At 44.4% G+C, this 18,720-nt stretch overlaps 1 protein-coding gene across 1 annotated transcript; it reads right to left on the bottom strand.

Moving 5' to 3' along the window:
• Positions 1–13,031: 13,031 nt before the first annotated feature.
• Positions 13,032–18,367, bottom strand: LOC115391441 (UPF0676 protein C1494.01-like). Its single transcript, XM_030095705.1, has 7 exons — positions 18,215–18,367; positions 18,011–18,135; positions 17,034–17,100; positions 16,589–16,745; positions 14,592–14,734; positions 13,843–13,953; positions 13,032–13,202 (listed from the first exon to the last, which is right to left on the bottom strand). The coding sequence occupies exons 1-7, from the start codon at positions 18,365–18,367 to the stop codon at positions 13,032–13,034; spliced, it is 927 nt and encodes a 308-aa protein (XP_029951565.1).
• Positions 18,368–18,720: the final 353 nt, after the last annotated feature.

Raw genomic sequence — 18,720 nt, 5'->3', positions numbered from 1 at the left:
AAACAAGGCTGGTGACAAAGTCAGTTCAATCCAATCAGCTGGAGACAAAACAGTGACGACTCTACCAGCCGATCACAGCGGCACCGGCATCAATGAAATACTATTAAAACTGTTAGACTAATTCATGCCGATGAGCTGCAACTATACACACTCATAGAAGAGGGCGGGAGAGTGGACTCCAACCACCAACGCTTCACCTGTGACCACACTAGCATCAGCGACCTGTGGTAGCATCTACTACACTGAAGGGAGGGCTCCTACCAAAGCTGAACAACGCAGCGAAGCCTCAAAATGGAGCACCAAACTGCACACAAACAGTTGCCTGCAAACAAGCACCCATGCTGTAAGCACAATGAGGGAAATAAAGCAGCCAGCAAGCTGAAGCAGCGTGCAGCCGTACCTCTCAGTTGGGCAGCCTCTGACCTGGATGTGACATGCCAAGACCAGCAGAAGTGCAAAAGGATGATTGCTTCTTCTTCTTCTTCTTTTGGGTTTAATGGCGGTTGGCAAACTAAAGTGGTGCATTACCGCCACCAACTGGTATGATTAGACAAGGATGACGCGTAACCAAGATTGTAATTAAAAAAAAAAAAAAAAAAAGAAAAAGAAAAAAGAAAAGGAAAAAATTAGAATAATAATAACAATACTAATAACTAAATACGATTGCACAATTCAGTCTCCATCAAAAATGTCCATAAAGCTGTCCTCCCTGCACTGTTGGCAGATTCTTGTAAAAGACTAACCAGGTCCAGTTTTTGTTTCAGTCTAGCCAGTCTCTGTACTAACTTGTTTCGATGGATATTATATTCTTGACATACGCAAATCACATGTTCTATTGATTCCTTCTGACTACAAAAATCACAATTTCCCGTCAAGTGTCTTCCTATTTTGAAAAGTGATTCATTCAGTCCAGTGTGCCCAATCCTTAATCTTGTCATGATTACATCTCGCTTTTTATTACCTGTTTCCTCGAGCATCCCTCCAATTCGTTTCTTTATTTTATAAAACCACCGCCCCGTTGTGCCTTGATCCCAGTCTTTCTGCCACTTTAGCTTCAGATTTTGTTTTATTATACTCTTTGCTTCTGCCTTGCTCACCCGTACTTGAATATCTATATCTAACTTATGGACTGCTATCTTAGCAATGCGATCTGCCTCCTCATTCCCTTGCAGCCCCACATGTGCTGGTACCCATATAAACACAACACTCAGCCCCATCATTTGAATCCTGAACAGTCCTTGTTGAATCTCATATAAAATGTCCTCCCTACTGTCTGAGTGACTGTTTTGAAGGCTGACTATAGACGAGTTGGAGTCTGTGCAAATCACCGCTTTTAAAGGCCTGACCTCTTCCACCCAGTGAAGGGCAAGGAGGATTGCCAGCATTTCCCCCGTATAAACGGACACTTCTTCATTTACTCTTTTCCCAACTTTAACTCCAAACTCTGGAACTGTAAAAGCCACTCCTACTCTCCCGTTTTGACCTTTCGAAGCATCTGTAAAAATTTTAACATAACCAAAATATTCATTGATAAACATTTGAGCCATCTGCCTATTTAAAATGAACTCCTTATTTTTGTGCTTCTTGTGAAGTAAAGTCTGATCTACTATAGCATCTGGAAGAATCCACGGAGGAAAGGCTGGCAAGGCCACAGTTTGACTAATTTCCAGTGTATCCACCTGAAATTCTTTTGCAGATGTATTTATAGTCCACCCAAAACTTCTACCTGACTTTCCCCCTATCTCCCAGCATGGTGTCAATGTTTTTAACACTGGATGGTCCAACCTTTGACCCTTGAGATTAATCAAATATGTTAGCGACATCTGTACCCTTCTCAAGGCTAGTGGCATCTGGTTCAGTTCAATTTGCAGTGCTGCTGTAGGTGAAGATCTAAAAGCTCCTGCACATAACCTCAAGGCCTGATACTGAATAACGTCAAGTTTTTCAGGGAAGTTTCAGCTGCAGATGCATATACTATGCACCCATAATCTAAGCAGGATCTAATCAAGCCAGTATAAATTGACATTAGAGCACGCCTGTCCGCCCCCCATTCTTTTCCAACCAGACATCTTAAAATATTCAGTACCTTTTTGCATTTATCAATAGTTTTCTGAATGTGAATTGCCCATGTTAACCTTTCATCAAACCAAACTCCCAGATACTTAAAAAACCTCACTCTTTCTAAATCCTGTCCATACAATTTTATTTTCACCTCACTTCCAATCCGTTTTCGTGTAAAAAACATAACCTTTGTCTTAGTGACTGAGAATTTAAACCCCCATCTATAAGACCACTGCTCTACTCTATTAATGGCTCCTTGCAACTTTTCCACGATAAATGGAACATTCCTTCCCCTTCTCCATATAGCCCCATCATCAGCAAAAAGTGCAAACCCAAAGTTATCATCCAACTCTTTAAAAACATCATTAATCATAACCGAAAATAATAATGGACTGACTATACTCCCTTGAGGCGTTCCATTTTCAACCATATAACTCTCAGAACATGGATTTCCTATCTTCACTTGTATCATCCTCTCTTCTAAAAAATTCTTTATCCACTTATACATCCTTCCATTCACACCTAATTTGCGTAAACGAATGAGTAACCCCTGCACCCACAGCATATCATATGCTTTTTCAATGTCGAAGAAAACTGCAACCACTGTCTCTTTGTTTACTTGTGCTTTCCTTATTTCATGTTCCAAGGCGACTACAGGGTCCATTGTATTTCTCCCTCTTCTAAAACCGCTCTGATAATTTGCTAAAAAGCCATTCTTCTCCATGTAATACATTAACCTATCATTAACCATCCTTTCCATAGTTTTACAAACATTTGATGTCAAAGCTATAGGTCTATAACTATCTGGCTTTGTACCATCTTTTCCAGGTTTCCTGAGAGGCACTATTATCGCCTCTTTCCATGCATCTGGCAGTCTTCCTTCACTCCATACTTTATTATACAGCTCAAGCAGAATAGTTTTACCTGCTTGACTGAGACGACCAATCATTGCGTAACAAATTTCATCTTTCCCTGGGGCAGACTTATTTGCTTTCTGCAAAGACTTATTCAGCTCTGCTAATGTAAACGGACTATTAAGAAGATCATCCACATCCTCCACCTGTATCACCAAATCATAATTATCAGTTACCGTAATTTCTCTGTTCCTTTTTTCCTGTTCAGTAATATTCGCTGAACTATGAACTTTGGCAAAAGCTCTTGCGATCAGCTCAGCCTTATCCTGATCTCTCACAGCAGTCACCTCTCCACTAACTATTACTGGGTATCCATAGTCTCTAGTGACACCATTCATCCTCCTAATCATTGCCCAAACCCTGCTGACCTTTGTTTCTCTACCTACAGTGCTACAAAACTTTCTCCAATACTCCTTTTTTGTCTGCTTTATAACCCTTCTCACATTTGCCTGCATTCTTTGATAGTTAATAAGGTTCTGAAAACAACAATTCTTTTTTAACTTTTTAGCAGCCTTATTTCGAGACTTAACTGCAAGATTACAGTCATTAGACCACCAGGGTACAATTTTCTTTTCCCTAGCTCGAGTTCCTGTTCTTGGTACAGACCCCTTAGCCGCTTCCAGAATAACATTACAGACAACTGAATTTAAATTATCAATTTCAGCATTTAAATCAATTTCCCGCATCTTAGAATCACTTAACTCCTCAAACTTTTCCCAATTGGCTGAAGTAAATACCCACTTCTGTATTCCAACACGACCAACCTCTTCCCCACCTAAACCAATATCAATAAGGATGGGAAAATGATCACTCCCCACTGAAGTACTTTTAACCACCTCCCATGTGCAAATACCTGCCAGTGTATCCGTAACTAAAGTAAGATCAATAACTGACTCTTTACCCGTCCTCACATCCATTCTCGTGCCTCTGCCATCATTAATACATACAAGATTTCTGTCCTCCATAATCTCTTCAATAATGGCTCCATTTCCATCCGTGTCTTCACTCCCCCATATGGTACAATGTGCATTAAAATCCCCACACCACAAAACTTTCCCATCTAAATACCTTATAACTTCACCTAGATTTGCCAGAGTCAATTTTTTACATGGATTATAAAAATTTATTACCTTCAAATTCCCCATTTTACCCCACACTTCCACTACCACAAACTCACTTTCAGAACCTTTGCCCAAGCACCTATAATTCATTCCTTCCCTAATAAATACCACACAACCACCCCCATTGCCACCATCTCTATCTCTACGCACACTATTAAAACCTTTAATCACAAAATCTAAAGGGTGCTTAAGCCATGACTCTTGTATGCAGATCACCTCTGGTTTGTGACAAAAACCATTAATAAAATCCTTAAATTCCTGTCCGTTTGCAATTAGGCTTCTTGCATTCCACTGCAAGACTCTCACGGCTTCTGGGAACAAGCCTCACCGGCTCTCCCATCTTCCTCTAGTTTTTTAGAGATGTTCTCCCAGGAGACCCCTCGAAGACCGAAGAACTTCTCAGCTCCTTTTACCACAATTCGAATTCTCTCCGTTTTATTTTTTGCCTGAGTGGAGCAATTAATAACATAAGACATGAAAAGAATCAACTGCTGTAAAGAAAATGCTTGCCCACCACCTTGCTCTGTGTTCTGTGTCATTCCCACCTTTCCTGGCATTCCCTGCGCCCCACCTTTCACCTTTTTTACAGCCTCTGCGTATGTTATGTTATTCATCGTCTTTACTTGCTGGATTTCCACCGCTCTTTTCCTCACCTCACATCCCCCAAATGTCACAGCATGCTCCCCACCACAATTGCAACACTTACTGACTCCATCATTATTGCATTCGTCATATTTGTGATCACCCCCACACTTTGGACACCGTTGAGTCCCTCTGCACACAGCAGCTACATGACCATACCGCTGACACTTGAAACAACGTAGTGGAGGAGGTACATACTGCCTCACTGGATAGCTCATACAACCTATCAGTACACGGCCAGGAATGGCAGGACCCTTAAACTCAATTAACACTGACAAGCTTTCTTCTCTCCGCCCATCCACGTTTCTCATTAATCTCTTTAATGTCTGCACCTCACCACCTTTGATACTTCGTTTGAGTTTCTCCAGATCCTCGCCCACTGGGATCCCAGTGATAACACCTCGCGACACTGGGAACTCACCTACAACTTTCCGTTCAGCCACAGCAGCATTGCCAATCTTTGGGACACCCAGAGCCTTCTTTTTCTGCTCTTCATTTACACAGACTAATAACAGACTCCCATCTCTTAGAGTTTTAGCCATTGACACCTCCCCTACCGATTTTTTAATTGCGACTGACAGGGCTACCGGACTGATTTTTAAACGCTCACCTTCCTTAAACTTAAGTATCACTTTATACTCTTGTTTCTCAGATCTTCTTCTCACAGTCGGGTGATCCTCCTCCCCACTGCCACTATCTTCCCACCCTCTTTTACTGCTCACCTGGCTAGCACCTGAACCCCCACCTCCCTCGCACACCCTGTTCCCGTCAGAAGTCCAATCGAAGTTCATAAAGTCATCATCCTCATCTACTCCCGATCGCCGCGCCATCCTGGTCTAATCACAGACCAGTCTACGCCAACCGCCAGTATAATTGCTGTTATTTCGCCAAACACAGGCTGCTCCGAAAAACCGCCGAACCGCATCCACCTGCTCCCTTCCGTCAGCGAGCCGTCTCCCGACGCTCCAAGAGACTCCAAAAGGATGATTGCTGGGAGGAGGGCTGCTTTTATACTGGGCAACCTTATCAGGTGGCCAATCAGAAGCACCCTGCACCAGAGCACACACCTCTCTGCTGCTGCATCAGGTGGCCAATCAGCAGCGCCCTGCACAGAGCACACACACCTCTCTACTGCTACAGAGAGTAGACCTGGATCAGGGAATCCAGGTAGGCTGGAGCCGTTCTTGTAAATGTTTTGAAAGCCAGGAAAGTTTTGAATTTGATTCTGGCTACAACTGGAAGGCAATGAAGGAAGATTAACAGGGGAATGACATGAGCTCTTCTGGGCTGAGCGAAGACCAGATGTGCTGCTGCATTCTGGATCATCTGTAGAGGTTTGACTGTACATGCAGGGAGACCTGCCAGAACAGAGTTGCAGTAGTCAATGTGTGACATGACAAGAGCCTGAACCACAAGTTGTGTGGCCTGTTGGATCAGGAAGAGTCTGATCTTCCTGATGTTATAGAGGGCATAACGACAAGATCCAGAAACTAAGTCCACGAGAACCTTAAAGGTCAGCTGGTCATCAATCATGACACCAGATTTCTGGCTGACTTTGTAGGCACAAGTAGGCTCGAGTGAAGTTGGACACTGATCTGAGGCTGAACAGATGGACAAGCTGGAAAGACCATGAGTTCAGTCTTAGACAGATGTAGCTGAAGGTGCCGTTCCTTCATCCATATGGAGATATCAGCCAGACATGCTGATATCCGAGCTGAGACTGTCGTGTCGTCAGGTGGAAAAGAGAGGAAGAGCTGAGTGTCGTCAGCATAACAGTGGTGGGAGAAGCCATGGGAGCAGATCACTGCACCAAGTGAGGTGGTGTACAGAGAGAAAAGTAAGGGACCAAGCACTGAGCCCTGAGGGGCCCCTGTCGATAGGCCATGTGACCTGAATGCCTCTGGATTGGCAGAAAGGGGTGGTGGTTCCACTTTTTAAAAAGGGGAACCGGAGGATATGCTCTAACTAAAGGGGGATCACACTCCTCATCCTCCCCGGGAAAGTCTATGCCAGGGTACTGGGAAGGAGAATTCGACCAATAGTCGAACCTCGGATCCAGGAGGAACAATGCGGTTTTCGTGGAACACTGGACCAGCTCCAGACCCTCCATAGGGTGCGCGAGGGTTCATGGGATTTCGCCTGACCAGTCCACATGTTTTTTGTGGATTTGGAGAAGGCATTCGACTGCGTCCCTCGTGGTGTCTTGTGGGGGGTGCTTTGTGAGTATGAAGTCCGGGACCCCTTGTTTAGGGCTGTCCGGTATCTGTATGACCGGAGTAGGAGTCTGGTCCGCATTGCCGGCAGTAAGTTGGACCTGTTCCTGGTGCATGTTGGACTCCAGCAGGGCTGCCCTTTGTCACCGGTTCTGTTCATCATTTTTATGGAGAGAATTTCTAGGCGCAGCCAGGGGCAGGTTTGGTAGCCACAGGATTTCATCTCTGCTTTTTGCAGATGATGTTGTCCTGTTGGCTCCATCGAATCTGGACTTACAGCATGCACTGGGACAGTTCGCAGCCGAGTGTGAAGTGACAGGGACGAGGATCAGCACCTCCAAATCCAAGGCCATAGTCCTCGACTGGAAGAAGGTGGTCTACCCTCTCCAGGTCGGTGGACAGACTCGGGCTCAAGTGGAGGAGTTTAAGTATCTTGGGGTCTTGTTCACGAGTGGGAGACAGATGGAGCGTGAGATTGACAGGCGGATCGGTGCAGCGGCTGCAGTGATGCGGTCATTGTATCAGTCCGTCGTGGTGAAGAAGGAGCTGAGCCAAAAGACGAAGCTATCGATTCACCGGTCAATCTATGTTCCGACCCTCACCTATGGTCATGAACTTTGGGTCATGACCAAAAGGACAAGATCCCGGATACAAGCGGCTGAAATGAGTTTCCTTCGTAGGGTGGCTGGGCACTCCTTTAGAGATAGGGTGAGGAGCTCAGTCACCAGGGAGGAGCCATGCCCATTCCACCTATGAGCAACGTGAAAGCAACACAGGGACATTCTCTCCTGAAGGGACCCCAACACACAGCAGCCCCTCTGAGAGAGGCGACCATGAAAATGATCAGATCAGAGCTGCAGGTCTGAGTTTTCATCAGTGTCTAACAGAAGGATGATGTTCAACTGGCTGGAGGAGTGGAACATCTCCTTTGCCGGCTGCGGGTTCAGGAGTATTTACTATGTGGGAGCATTAAGCTGTATCCTGGAGCGGGCCCCACACTTAGTCGATGGAGCCTCAAAAATCTGCGGAGCTTCTTCTGGGTGTCTTGTAGCAGCAGCTGTGGCTGTTGGGTTTCCTATAGGTGAGTCACACTTAATGGACAGCACCACCTTCTTTCTTTCTGTTTTTTTTTATTTGAATAACATTAATGTGGCTTCTTAAATTACTGTTTATTACTTTAATTCCCATTCACACTGTGTTTTTTTTTTAAATTCCAATCACAATAAATGTTGTGTTTTTCTCTTAAACACAATTTTTAATTGAGGAAACCAAACAAATAAAATTGTATTTATGGGGTATGGTCATCAAATGTGATTCAAGACTAAAATAGCAAAGTACTATAATATCTGATTTAACTTGATTAAGTTCACTTCATGCAACATAAACCTTGTTTTTCTTCCAGTATGGGTTGAACTCCATGACCTTGCATAAAGGTCAAGGATGTGCTATCTCGTAACAGTTGCTGTGAAGGATACTTGTAGGAAGCAGAGTAGGCAGGCTCAGTGACACATGCAGATGTTCATGGTCAAATTCCACAAGTCACTGTGTCTTCAAAAACAACATAGTGTTTTTTGCTTCTTCTTTTTTTTTTTGCACAATTGTAGATGAAAATAACATCTCAAAAAAAAAAAAATCACATTGGAATGATTCAGAAATCAATTTTAGTAACTTTGTGAAGAAACAAAATTCAAAGATGATAAAATTGGAGCTCTTCACACACTTCATAGATAGTCTAACACTCCCATATCTATATATACATACACATAAAAGACACACAAAAGTGCCGATCAGAGCTGACAGTGGGATAAAACGGGATACACCTCACACACTTCAACTTTATGAGGACTAATACATTAAAGCTCGGGTTGGCGATCTTGGAAAACTAGCGTTAGCATGTAGCATCTCCCCAAGGCTCCGCCTAGCTAGCTCCACCCAGCTCCCACCCCATTGGAGGAGTTCCCGTTGGGAGCGGAGACACGGAGACGTTCACGGCGTGCGCATCATTTCCGCGTCCAGTGCGTTCCTGGCGTAACCTGTCCTCAGCGCTTCGTTGCTTCGTTTTTCTTTAATTGCACTACGCCAAGGTATGGCGCACTCAATGGTAAGTAAACCCCCAAAACATTCTTCTCCGCCATTCTGCAACGATGCTCCGTCCTTCTACACGCGCACTGAACCAGGGTCAGTGCACGCCATTGACATGTACGCGCAGGGGGCAGGTCGAATGGCGAAGGGATTTGATTGGTTTAAAAAAAGGTGTCCCCTCAAGACTATTGGTTGCTGTTTGTCCCATTTTACTCCTGCTGTAGATAGCGGATATTTTCCAAACTACTTTAAAAACACGCTATGAATTGCTTCCCATCGGGTCATAAAGATCATTTTAACCAGTATTTAAAAAAATATATCTCATTCAAATTGCCAACCCTCGCTTTAAATCTTGTTAATCTAATTTATGTGCTGTTTCAACTCATTCTGTGGCTCCATTTTAGACCAAGTGGCACCACTAAAATCTAGCCATGTCTCCAGAAAGAAGTCATCTCCCTGGTTAAATGACAACATCCTGAGCCAAAAAAGTGCAAAACTTACTGAAACAACACATCATCAGTAGGGTAAAACTAACCTGTCTCACAACGGTCTAATCCAAGCACACATTCCCTATTAGTGGGGGAACAATCCAACGCTTGGTGAATTCTGCTTCACAATGATAGGAAGAGCCGACATCGATGGATCAAAAAGCAACGTTGCTGTGAACGCTTGGCAGCCACAAGCCAGTTATCCCTGGGTCTGTCAACTAAGACAGTCCCTGCACATCCAGAGACTTAGGGCCAATCCCAATTCTACCCCTTACCCCTACCCCTCAGCCCTTGGCCCTACCCCTATCACTCTCCTACCCCTTTTAGAATAGGGCTGAGGGCTAGGGCTATCTTTGCAGCACTATGAATTGGGATCCCCCTTGGCCCTTTAAGCCCCGCCGCGCTCCTATAACAACAAAAAATTATGGATATTAGAAATGATAGAAATTACATTAGAAATTACTTTTATTTTTTAATAATGGTATTATTATTTACCTTATATTTCTTTTTGAGGTTCTCCCACTTTTTTGAAGCTTGCTGGGCTGTAACTTCCCCTTCCAAGCCATTGTCTTTGATGAATTTCCTAAAGTAATACAGATATATTTATATAAACACGTTTTATTACTGACATATTATAGCTTAGACGAATAATATAATTTACTCCCAATGTGTTTTGGCGCTGTATTTTGATTTCAAAAACTTTTCTTCCTTTTTAACCTCTAAACCAGGGGTCCTCAAATACAAATCTTGAAGGTCCACATTTGCTTTTTATATGCAAGCATGGGTCAGGACTTCAGCGCCCTGTGGGAGCCGGGGGGGGGGGGCAGCGATACCGAGGACTGCTGAGCAGTGCGGTGCGACGGAGCGCGCTGCAAAGCGGCGATTACACCACGCGCAGAGCGGCGCGGTGCAGAACGGTGCTCACACGAACATGGAGCGTTTAAAGAAAGATTTTTTTTCTTTTCCATACATTTGCCCTGGGACCGCAGCGAGGTGTGCCGCGGTCCGGTCGTGGACCGCGGTCCGCTAATTGAGGAACCCGGCTCTAAACTGAATCAGCAGTCGGGTTTCATCGGGGGTCCCTGTATCTAACATATTACGTTAAAAACATGATAAAGGATGACATTAATTCAGTGATTAGTGCTCTAAAGAAGTTACAAATTCACGATTGGAAACGGTGCTGCGCAGCGCTAAAACGTTAATCCATGACTGGGACACTGTCACGCCAGTTTATCTATAAATTCAGTGAAGCAAATACACTTTTTATAGCTTTTTAAATAGTATACAGAAAGCAATCTTACATTTGTGCGACTCCGTGGTGGGCGCCATGTTGTTTTTTTCTGGCCAATGTGAAACTCCGCCTACCCCTATTGAGAATAGGGAGCATCGATGCAGACTTCGCTGAAAGGGGTGAAATAGCCCTTCCCCTTACCCCTACCCCTATTCAAAAAGGAGAATTGGGATAGCCCTTAAGCCTCGTGAACGCGCATATCATAGGGGTAGGGGTAAGGGGTAGGGGTAAGGGGTAGAATTGGGATTGGCCCTTAAGGTCCTCGGGGCGAATCTCATCCACCCCCAGTGCCTTGCCACCGAGGAGCTTACCAACCACCTCGGTGACTTCGGCTTGGGTGATGGACGAGTCCACCTCTGAGACCTCAGCCTCTGCTTCCTCTACGGAAGATGTGGCGACGCGATTGAGGAGGTCCTTGAAGTATTCATTCCACCGTCCAACAATATCCCCAGTTGAGGTCAGCAGCTCCCCACCTCCGCTATAAACAGGCCTGCTTTCCCCTCCTGAGGCGCCGGACGATTTGCCAGAATTTCTTCGAGGCTGACCGGTAGTCCTACTCCATGGCCTCCCCAAACTCCTCCCAGACCCGAGTTTTTGCCTCCACAACCACTCGGGCTGCAGTTCGTTTGGCCTGCTGGTACCTGTCAGCTGCTTCTGGAGTCCCATGAGCCAACAAGGCTCGATAGGACTCCTTCTTCAGCTTGACGGCAGCTCTTACTTCAGGTGTCCACCACCGGGTTCGGGGGTTGCCACCACGACAGGCACCGGAGACCTTACGGCCACAGCTCCGAGCAGCTGCTTTGACAATGGAGGTGGAGAACATGGTCCACTCGGACTCAATGTCCCCAGCCTCCCTCGGGACATGAGAGAAGCTCTCCCGGAGGTGGGAGTTGAAAACCATGCTGACAGAGGGTTCCACCAGACGTTTCCAGCAGACCCTCACAACACGTTTGGGTCTGCCAAGTCTGTCCGGTTTCCTCCTCCGCCAGCGAATCCAACTCACCACCAGATGGTGATCTGTCAACAGCTCTGCCCTTCTCTTCACCTGAGTGTTCAAAACACGAGGCTGGAGGTCAAATGACACGACAACAAAGTCGATCATCGACCTCCAACCTAGGGTGTCCTGGTGCCAAGTGCACCCCCTGTGCTCGAACATGGTGTTTGTTATGGACAAACTGTGGCTAGCACAGAAGTCCAAGAACAAAATACCACTGAGCAATGAGCCCCACAGAGCACTGTCCAGCACCCCTCCCAGGGACTCCAAGAAGGCCGGGTACTCTGCACTGCTGTTCGCCCTGTAAGCCGAGACAACAGTGAGGCACCTGTCCCCGACCCGAAGGCGCAGGGATACGACCATCTGGTTCACTGGGGAGAACTCCAACACATGGCGGCTGAGCTGTGGGGCTATAAGCAAACCCACACAAGCCCGCCGCCTCTCAATGTGGGCAACGCCAGAGAAGTGGCGAGTCCAGCCCTTCTCAAGAGGTTGGGTTCCAGAGCCCAGGCTGTGTGGAGGTGAGCCCGACTATATCTAGCCGGTACCTCTCAGGCTCTCTCACAAGCTCAGGCTCCTTCCCCCCAAATGAGGTGACATTCCATGTCCCCAGAGCTCATCTCTGTGTCTGAGACTAGCTCTAGGGACACCCAATCCACATTGCACCTGGCCCCTACGGTTCCCTCGGCGGGTGGTGGATCCGCCGGAGGGTTGGCCCATGTTGCCCCTTTGGGCTGAGCCCGGCCGGGCCCCGTGGGCAAAGTCCCACCCACCAGGCGCTCGCTTGCGAGCCCCAACCCCAGGCCTGGTTCCAGGGTGTGGCCCCGGCTGCGCCATACTGGGCGACGTCATGGACCTAGACTGTAACCTCTTCATAGGAGCTGTTGACCTGCCCTTGGTCTGGCCCATCACCCAGAACCCGTTTGCCATGGGAGATTTTTTTGTAATGAATATTTCCTTTTCATGCACTTCAATCTGTGCAGCCAACATCTTGTGTATGAAAGTGTTAAAGTTGTGAAAATGGAGAATAAAGTGACTGGTCTCGCAAGTTTCCCATTTGGCCTTTATAATTCCAGACATCAACTCACTGAATGACATTAAAAACATCATAGTGCAAACTAATAAAAAGTGACATGGCAGTGTGATTAAATTCATTAGGGGCTTGACAGGTTTTGTGTAGGCAAAATTTCAGCATCAATAAGCAGTGGTGGGATATTCAGCTTCACTAATAAGCAGCCTTGATTCGCTGGACCATATATTCGCCTGCTGTAACGGGCGGGTATTTGTTTGAGCCGTCGCAGCAAGTGATCACAGTCTCGTCGTCTGGGTGAACGAAGAAAGCCAGGGACTGACGAGTGCTGGAGTCTCCAACATAGGGCAACAAAACCCTGTGAACCTGGGGAGCAAAGCAAGCTCATCATCAAGCCTCTGATGTCTTGGTTGTTGAAATACTTGTGTGCAGCAACACAGAGGTGAGTTAAAACTCTGTTCTCACTGAACTTGTTTTCAGTTCGAAGTTCAAGTTAAGGTTAGATGAACTATGCATGCTGTGTGTGTGTGTGTGTAGTCTAAAAACATGAGTTGTGGGTTTGTAGACCACTCTGAACTGCTGTGAGTGTGCTTGTGACTGTCGTCTTGCTGAGTTTGCCTTGTGATGGACTGATGACCTGCAGCAGGGCTGTAAAACACATTCCTGTTCAGGAGCCACAAACAGCCAGCCTTCAGCTTAAATGGGCCGTACTGGTGAAACAGTACCATTACCATTTAAAGTTAAACTTTAAAGTTTTGCTTTGTTGTTCTGACACAGAGAATACCTGATAAAAATGTCTACTTATTTTCAAAACCAAACTATTATCTCTAAAAAATAACTCCAATGTCAATATAAAGCCAATTTTAGTGATACCTTCGGGTGCAAAATACTGTCCATACTCCCCACCCCCATTCCCCACTCAGCTCCTATCGGATGATTCAGCAAACAGGTCAAAGGTAAGCAGTGTCAGCAGTGTAATGTTAAAAAAAAAACCCTCATCGCTGACCACAGAGACGAGTTTGTCGCTGGTCCAGCGCTGCATCAGGTCGGCGATGTTGATGAGGACGGTTCCGGGGATCACAGGAGCAGAGATGAACTCCCCCGAACGTGTACAAACCTGAAAGGTGACAAAGGTCACATCAATCACTGAGCCTGATGGAGTCTGAATAATTCAACTGAGCACACACTGGCAAAAATGTGACTTTTTCTTTACATATTTTCCTATTTTCTGGTATCCATCAGCAATATCTTACGTCAACTTTTCTTTCAGCTAAACGGAAACTTGGGTTGTGGTCAAAATCACCCATAACACCCGTATGATGTCAAGGTGTGAAAAAACATGCAGTTGCATTAAAAAAAAAAAAGAATATTATTGTGTTCATGATGTGTTTCACAACTTTGGCTGGAAAATTATTTCGATTTTTTTTATACGCAAAATGAAAAGATCATATTTGTGAACAAATACAAGAATATATGCAAGATAACTAAATACAATATCTCCACCTGAACCAGTGTTTGAATCTCTTCCTGGAAGCAAGAGGCCACACTCAGTAGATAGTTAGAATATACTATAAAACTGTATGCGGCACTTAAAACTATAAGAAGTTCAATCAATCAATCAATCAAATTTTATTTATAAAGCGCCTTCCAACCGCCAAAAGGAGCACAAGGCGCTTAACAGAGTAAAATAAAATAAATAAATAAAAACAATGGTGTCAGTCGTTAACAAATGGTGTCCAATATTGAGTTGTTTACCTGCAGACCTTCGGACTTCTGGAACAGCAGAGTGATGCTGCCATAGTCGGAATGCTCGCCGCACCGCAGCTGACCCTCCTTCACTGTTTCACTCTTCACTGGAGGATAGAAGAGGGAGCGCAGCGTGGTGCCGTTCTCTTCAGCTGCAGGAGACACAGCACCGTGATCACAGTTTGCTTTGTGGTGGCTTCTGAGTAAATTGTGTTATTTTTAAGTGCTTTGGTTGTAAAGGCAGGTTTGTGCTTTCAACAGAGAATATCCCGTCTTTGAATCTACAGGGTGTGCAGAATTATTAGGCAAATGAATATTTTGACCACATCGTCCTCTTTATGCATGTTGTCCTTCTCCAAGCAGTATAGGCTTGAAAGCGTACTACCAATGCAGCATCTCAGATGATGTGCATCTCCATAATGAGAAGGGGTGTGGTCTAATGACATCAACACCTTATATCAGGTGTACATAATTATTAGGTAACTTCCTTTCCTTTGGCATAATGGGTCAGAAGAGAGATCTGACAGACTGAAAAGTCAAAAATGGTGAAATGTTTTGCAGAGGGATGCAGTACTCTGAAAACTCCCAGGCTTTGGAGGCATGATCATCGAACAATCAAGCGTTTCATTCAAAATAGTCAACAGGGTCGTATGAAGCGTGTTGAGAAAACAAAGCACAAAATAACTGCTCATGAACTGAGGAAAATCAAGCATGAAGCTTCCAAGATGCCACTTGCCACCAGTTTTGCTATATTTCAGAGCTGCAGTACCACTGGAGTGCCAAAAAGCACAAGGTGTGCAATACTCGGGAACATTCCCAACGTAAGGAAGACTGAAAAACGAGACACACAAGATACACGTCAAGACTGGGCCAAGAAATAGTATAAGACTGATTTTTCCAAGGTTTTATGGACTGATGAAATGAGAGTGAGTGTTGATGGGCCAGATGGATGGGCCCGTGGCTGAGAGCGCCACTCCGACTCAGACGCCAGCAAGGTGGAGGTGGGGTACTGGTATGGGATCACCGAAGATTAGTTTGTGGGACCTTTTTGGGTTGAGGACAGAGTCAAGCTCAACTCCCTGTCCTGCTGCCAGTTTCTGGAAGACACCTTCAAGCAGTGGCACAGGAAGAAGTCAGCATTGTTCAAGAAAAACATGATTTTCATGCAGGACAATAATGCTCCATCACATGCATCCAAGTACTCTACTGCATGGCTGGCCAGAAAAAGTCTAAAAGAAGAAAAAATAATGACATGGCCTCCTTGTTCACCTGATCTGAACCCCACAGAGAACCTGTGGTCCCTCGTCAAATGTGAGATCTACAGGGAGGGAAAACAGTACACCTCTCTGAACAGTGTCTGGAGGCCGTGGTTGCCAATGAACAGATCAAGACACTGATAGAATCTGTGGATGGCAGGTTTTTGAGTGTCCTCGCAAAGAAAGGTGGCTATATTGGTCACTGATTTGTTTTTGAATGCCAGAAATGTATAATTGTAAATTGTGTTGTTATACTGGTTTCCCTGGTGAAAATAAATAAGTGAAATGAGTATGTATTTGTTTTTTGTTAAGTTGCCTGATAATTCTGCACAGTATAGTCACCTGTACACACACATATCCTCCTAAGATACTGAAACTAAAAAAGCCCAACTCCAACTTGGAAAAATATTTTTCACTTTGATATTTATGAGTCTTTTCTGTTCATTGAGAACATAGTTGTTGTTCAATAACAAATAATAAAACTAATCCTCAAAATTACAAGTTGCCTAATAATTCTGGACACCCTGTAAATTTTTTAACCATGCAAATATGCACAATATAATTCTTTACAAGTAAATCAAACCAAATTAACACTTTTGACAATGCAATGAATTGTGATCATAAAACAATACTAGATTAATTTGGAATTGTACTCGTAACTGAGTTCAATTCAGGAAACGTGAGATGAAAGGAACTGTGCTTGAGCTAAAGTTTTCAGCTCCTTCCAGCTCTGGTTGGTGGTGATCATACTTCCTATGAGACGGTGTGTGTTCAGGAACACGTCTGGGTGGAAATCCAAAGCGATGGCTATCACTCTCAAGACCCGCAGACTCAGCTCTTTACAGCGCTGAAAGAACGAACACTGGACCTCCTGGAAGTCCTGCAGCCCGCCTGACAACGGCCATTTCTACAACAGAAACAGATGAAATCAGCTCTGACTCCAAACTGCACCGTGCAGCAGTGAGCCTGTGATAACATGGGTGAAGATTATGACATAATGTTTCACAATCCTACAAAAAGAAGCAGCAAAACTGGGGTTTCTCAGGAAAACGTTTGAGTAATTGGGACTTTAACCCTCACTCTACATTTCCACATTGTTGAGGGGGAAGTTTTGTTTAGTCAATAATCCGACAGACTTTGATTGAGGTGTGTGTTATCAAAGGCACGGGTTCAAACTTTGGCCTGATCTCATTACTATGTCGGGACGAAGTAAAGAAACGTCGAACGACTCCTTGAGATCTCCAGGTCGACGTGGATTCAACCTGGAAAAACAAATGAAGCATAAGAAGTCATGTCTTTCAATTTTTTGGGGATGTAAAAAGGAAAATGCATGAATGAGAAAAACAGAAAGCATCTTCAGTAGAACAGCGAACGCTGAAGTCCAGCTTCAGTAAAAGTCTGGTAGAAATACTGCATTACACATAAAGTACTTAAACATGATGAAAAGTTTATTTATAGTTGCAGTTATGAAGCCAGTTATTACACATTTAGAGATACTGAAACTTTAAAATCATCTCTAGAGTTTTAAAGATATAACCAATAATGCAGTAAAATGTTGCAGATACAAATATTTCACCAGAAATTTCTAAATCAGCAGAACTTGTGGACTCATTAACATGAAAACTGTTTTTCTTTTGCAGATGTTCATCAGTGATCTATTTGATTACTTTAGATTATAGCAACACAGTTGATCTGTCTGGCAATTCCTGAAATGAGAGGGGAAACGTCAGTTCATTCACCTTGATGTAAGGTCAATGGATTTCACTCATGTAGTGCTTTTACACGCTTTACAGTCTCCACAGTGCTTTACGCTTAATCCACCGTGAATGCAAAAGTGTGTTTGAATGATTCATACACACATTTACACACCAGTGGAGACAAATGCCAAGCAAAGCACTCTAAGATTGTTAGACATCAAATACCCAACTTAGCATTAATCTAAAATATTATGCCCAATTTGCGATATACAGTAATGTCTTTGAAGATTTCAGTCATTAATGTGAATTATTTACACATAAATGCACGTGTGCAACAAATACATTGTTGCATAAAACAAAACTCCTTCAATTTTCAGAGGAGAAAATCTATTTTGCCATCTGTGATATAATGTAGTATTACTGGATGGAAAACAATCAAGTATTGTGATAAAGTTGCTTTCCACAGTGTTTCTACCTCTCTGTCTGCAGAGACACCCAGCCATGGTAGGGGTCCTGGGAGAAGGTGTTAATGGAGAAGGGCTGTTTCAGTTCTTCTGGCTGCAGGAAAAACTTCTTGTTTATGTCCATGACATGCTGCACCTGAACAAACAAGAGAAACATTTCACTTCCAGCAACCTGAAGTGGACATAATGACTTCCCTCTGTGCATGTCTCCTCACCTCCTCCTCACTGATCCCAAAGTTCTTCAGAAAAACAAAGCCAATTTCAGAAAAGGCTGTCTTCAGCTCTTCTCCCAGCTTCTGCAGCTCATCGTCAGTCACATGTTTCTTATTCAGGCTGCCAGCACCGAAATCCACCACTGGGATCTCCATTGAAACTCTGGGTAACAATCACCACCAGATATGTGGAGGAATTTTGACTTTTCTCTGGTCAAGACTGCCTATATGGAAGTGTGTCAGTCACGTGACAGGTCTGAGCCTATGGGGTGAGAGGTAATGTTGCACAATATTTACTGCATATCCTCTCATCTTTGGATGGTGTTTAAAGGGACAATGTTGTGATGTCCTTAAAGTGAATGTCTTGCAGGGGTTGAATTTGATAACAGAGGATCTCTTTCACAGGCTATGATTTAATGTGGATTTGTTCTTTTAAATGCCCAGATGGCTGTGTGGATAAACCTCCAGATTCAGCTCTCTTGCACACTGAAGCTCTTTGGCGCCACCCA

This window comes from Salarias fasciatus, chromosome 7, assembly GCF_902148845.1.
Source record: "Salarias fasciatus chromosome 7, fSalaFa1.1, whole genome shotgun sequence".
Lineage (NCBI taxonomy): Eukaryota > Metazoa > Chordata > Actinopteri > Blenniiformes > Blenniidae > Salarias > Salarias fasciatus.
This window is presented reverse-complemented; position numbering and strand designations above follow the sequence as displayed.

Bases quoted from the DNA above. Each gene is read 5' to 3' on its own strand.
- LOC115391441 (XM_030095705.1), bottom strand. From the start codon at position 18,367: ATGGAGATCCCAGTGGTGGATTTCGGTGCTGGCAGCCTGAATAAGAAA. The intron at 18,136-18,214 runs GTGAGGAGACAT...TTGTTTGTTCAG, and splicing joins TTGGGATCAGTGAGGAGGAG to GTGCAGCATGTCATGGACAT. The intron at 17,101-18,010 runs GTAGAAACACTG...TTGTTTTTCCAG, and splicing joins GTGTCTCTGCAGACAGAGAG to GTTGAATCCACGTCGACCTG.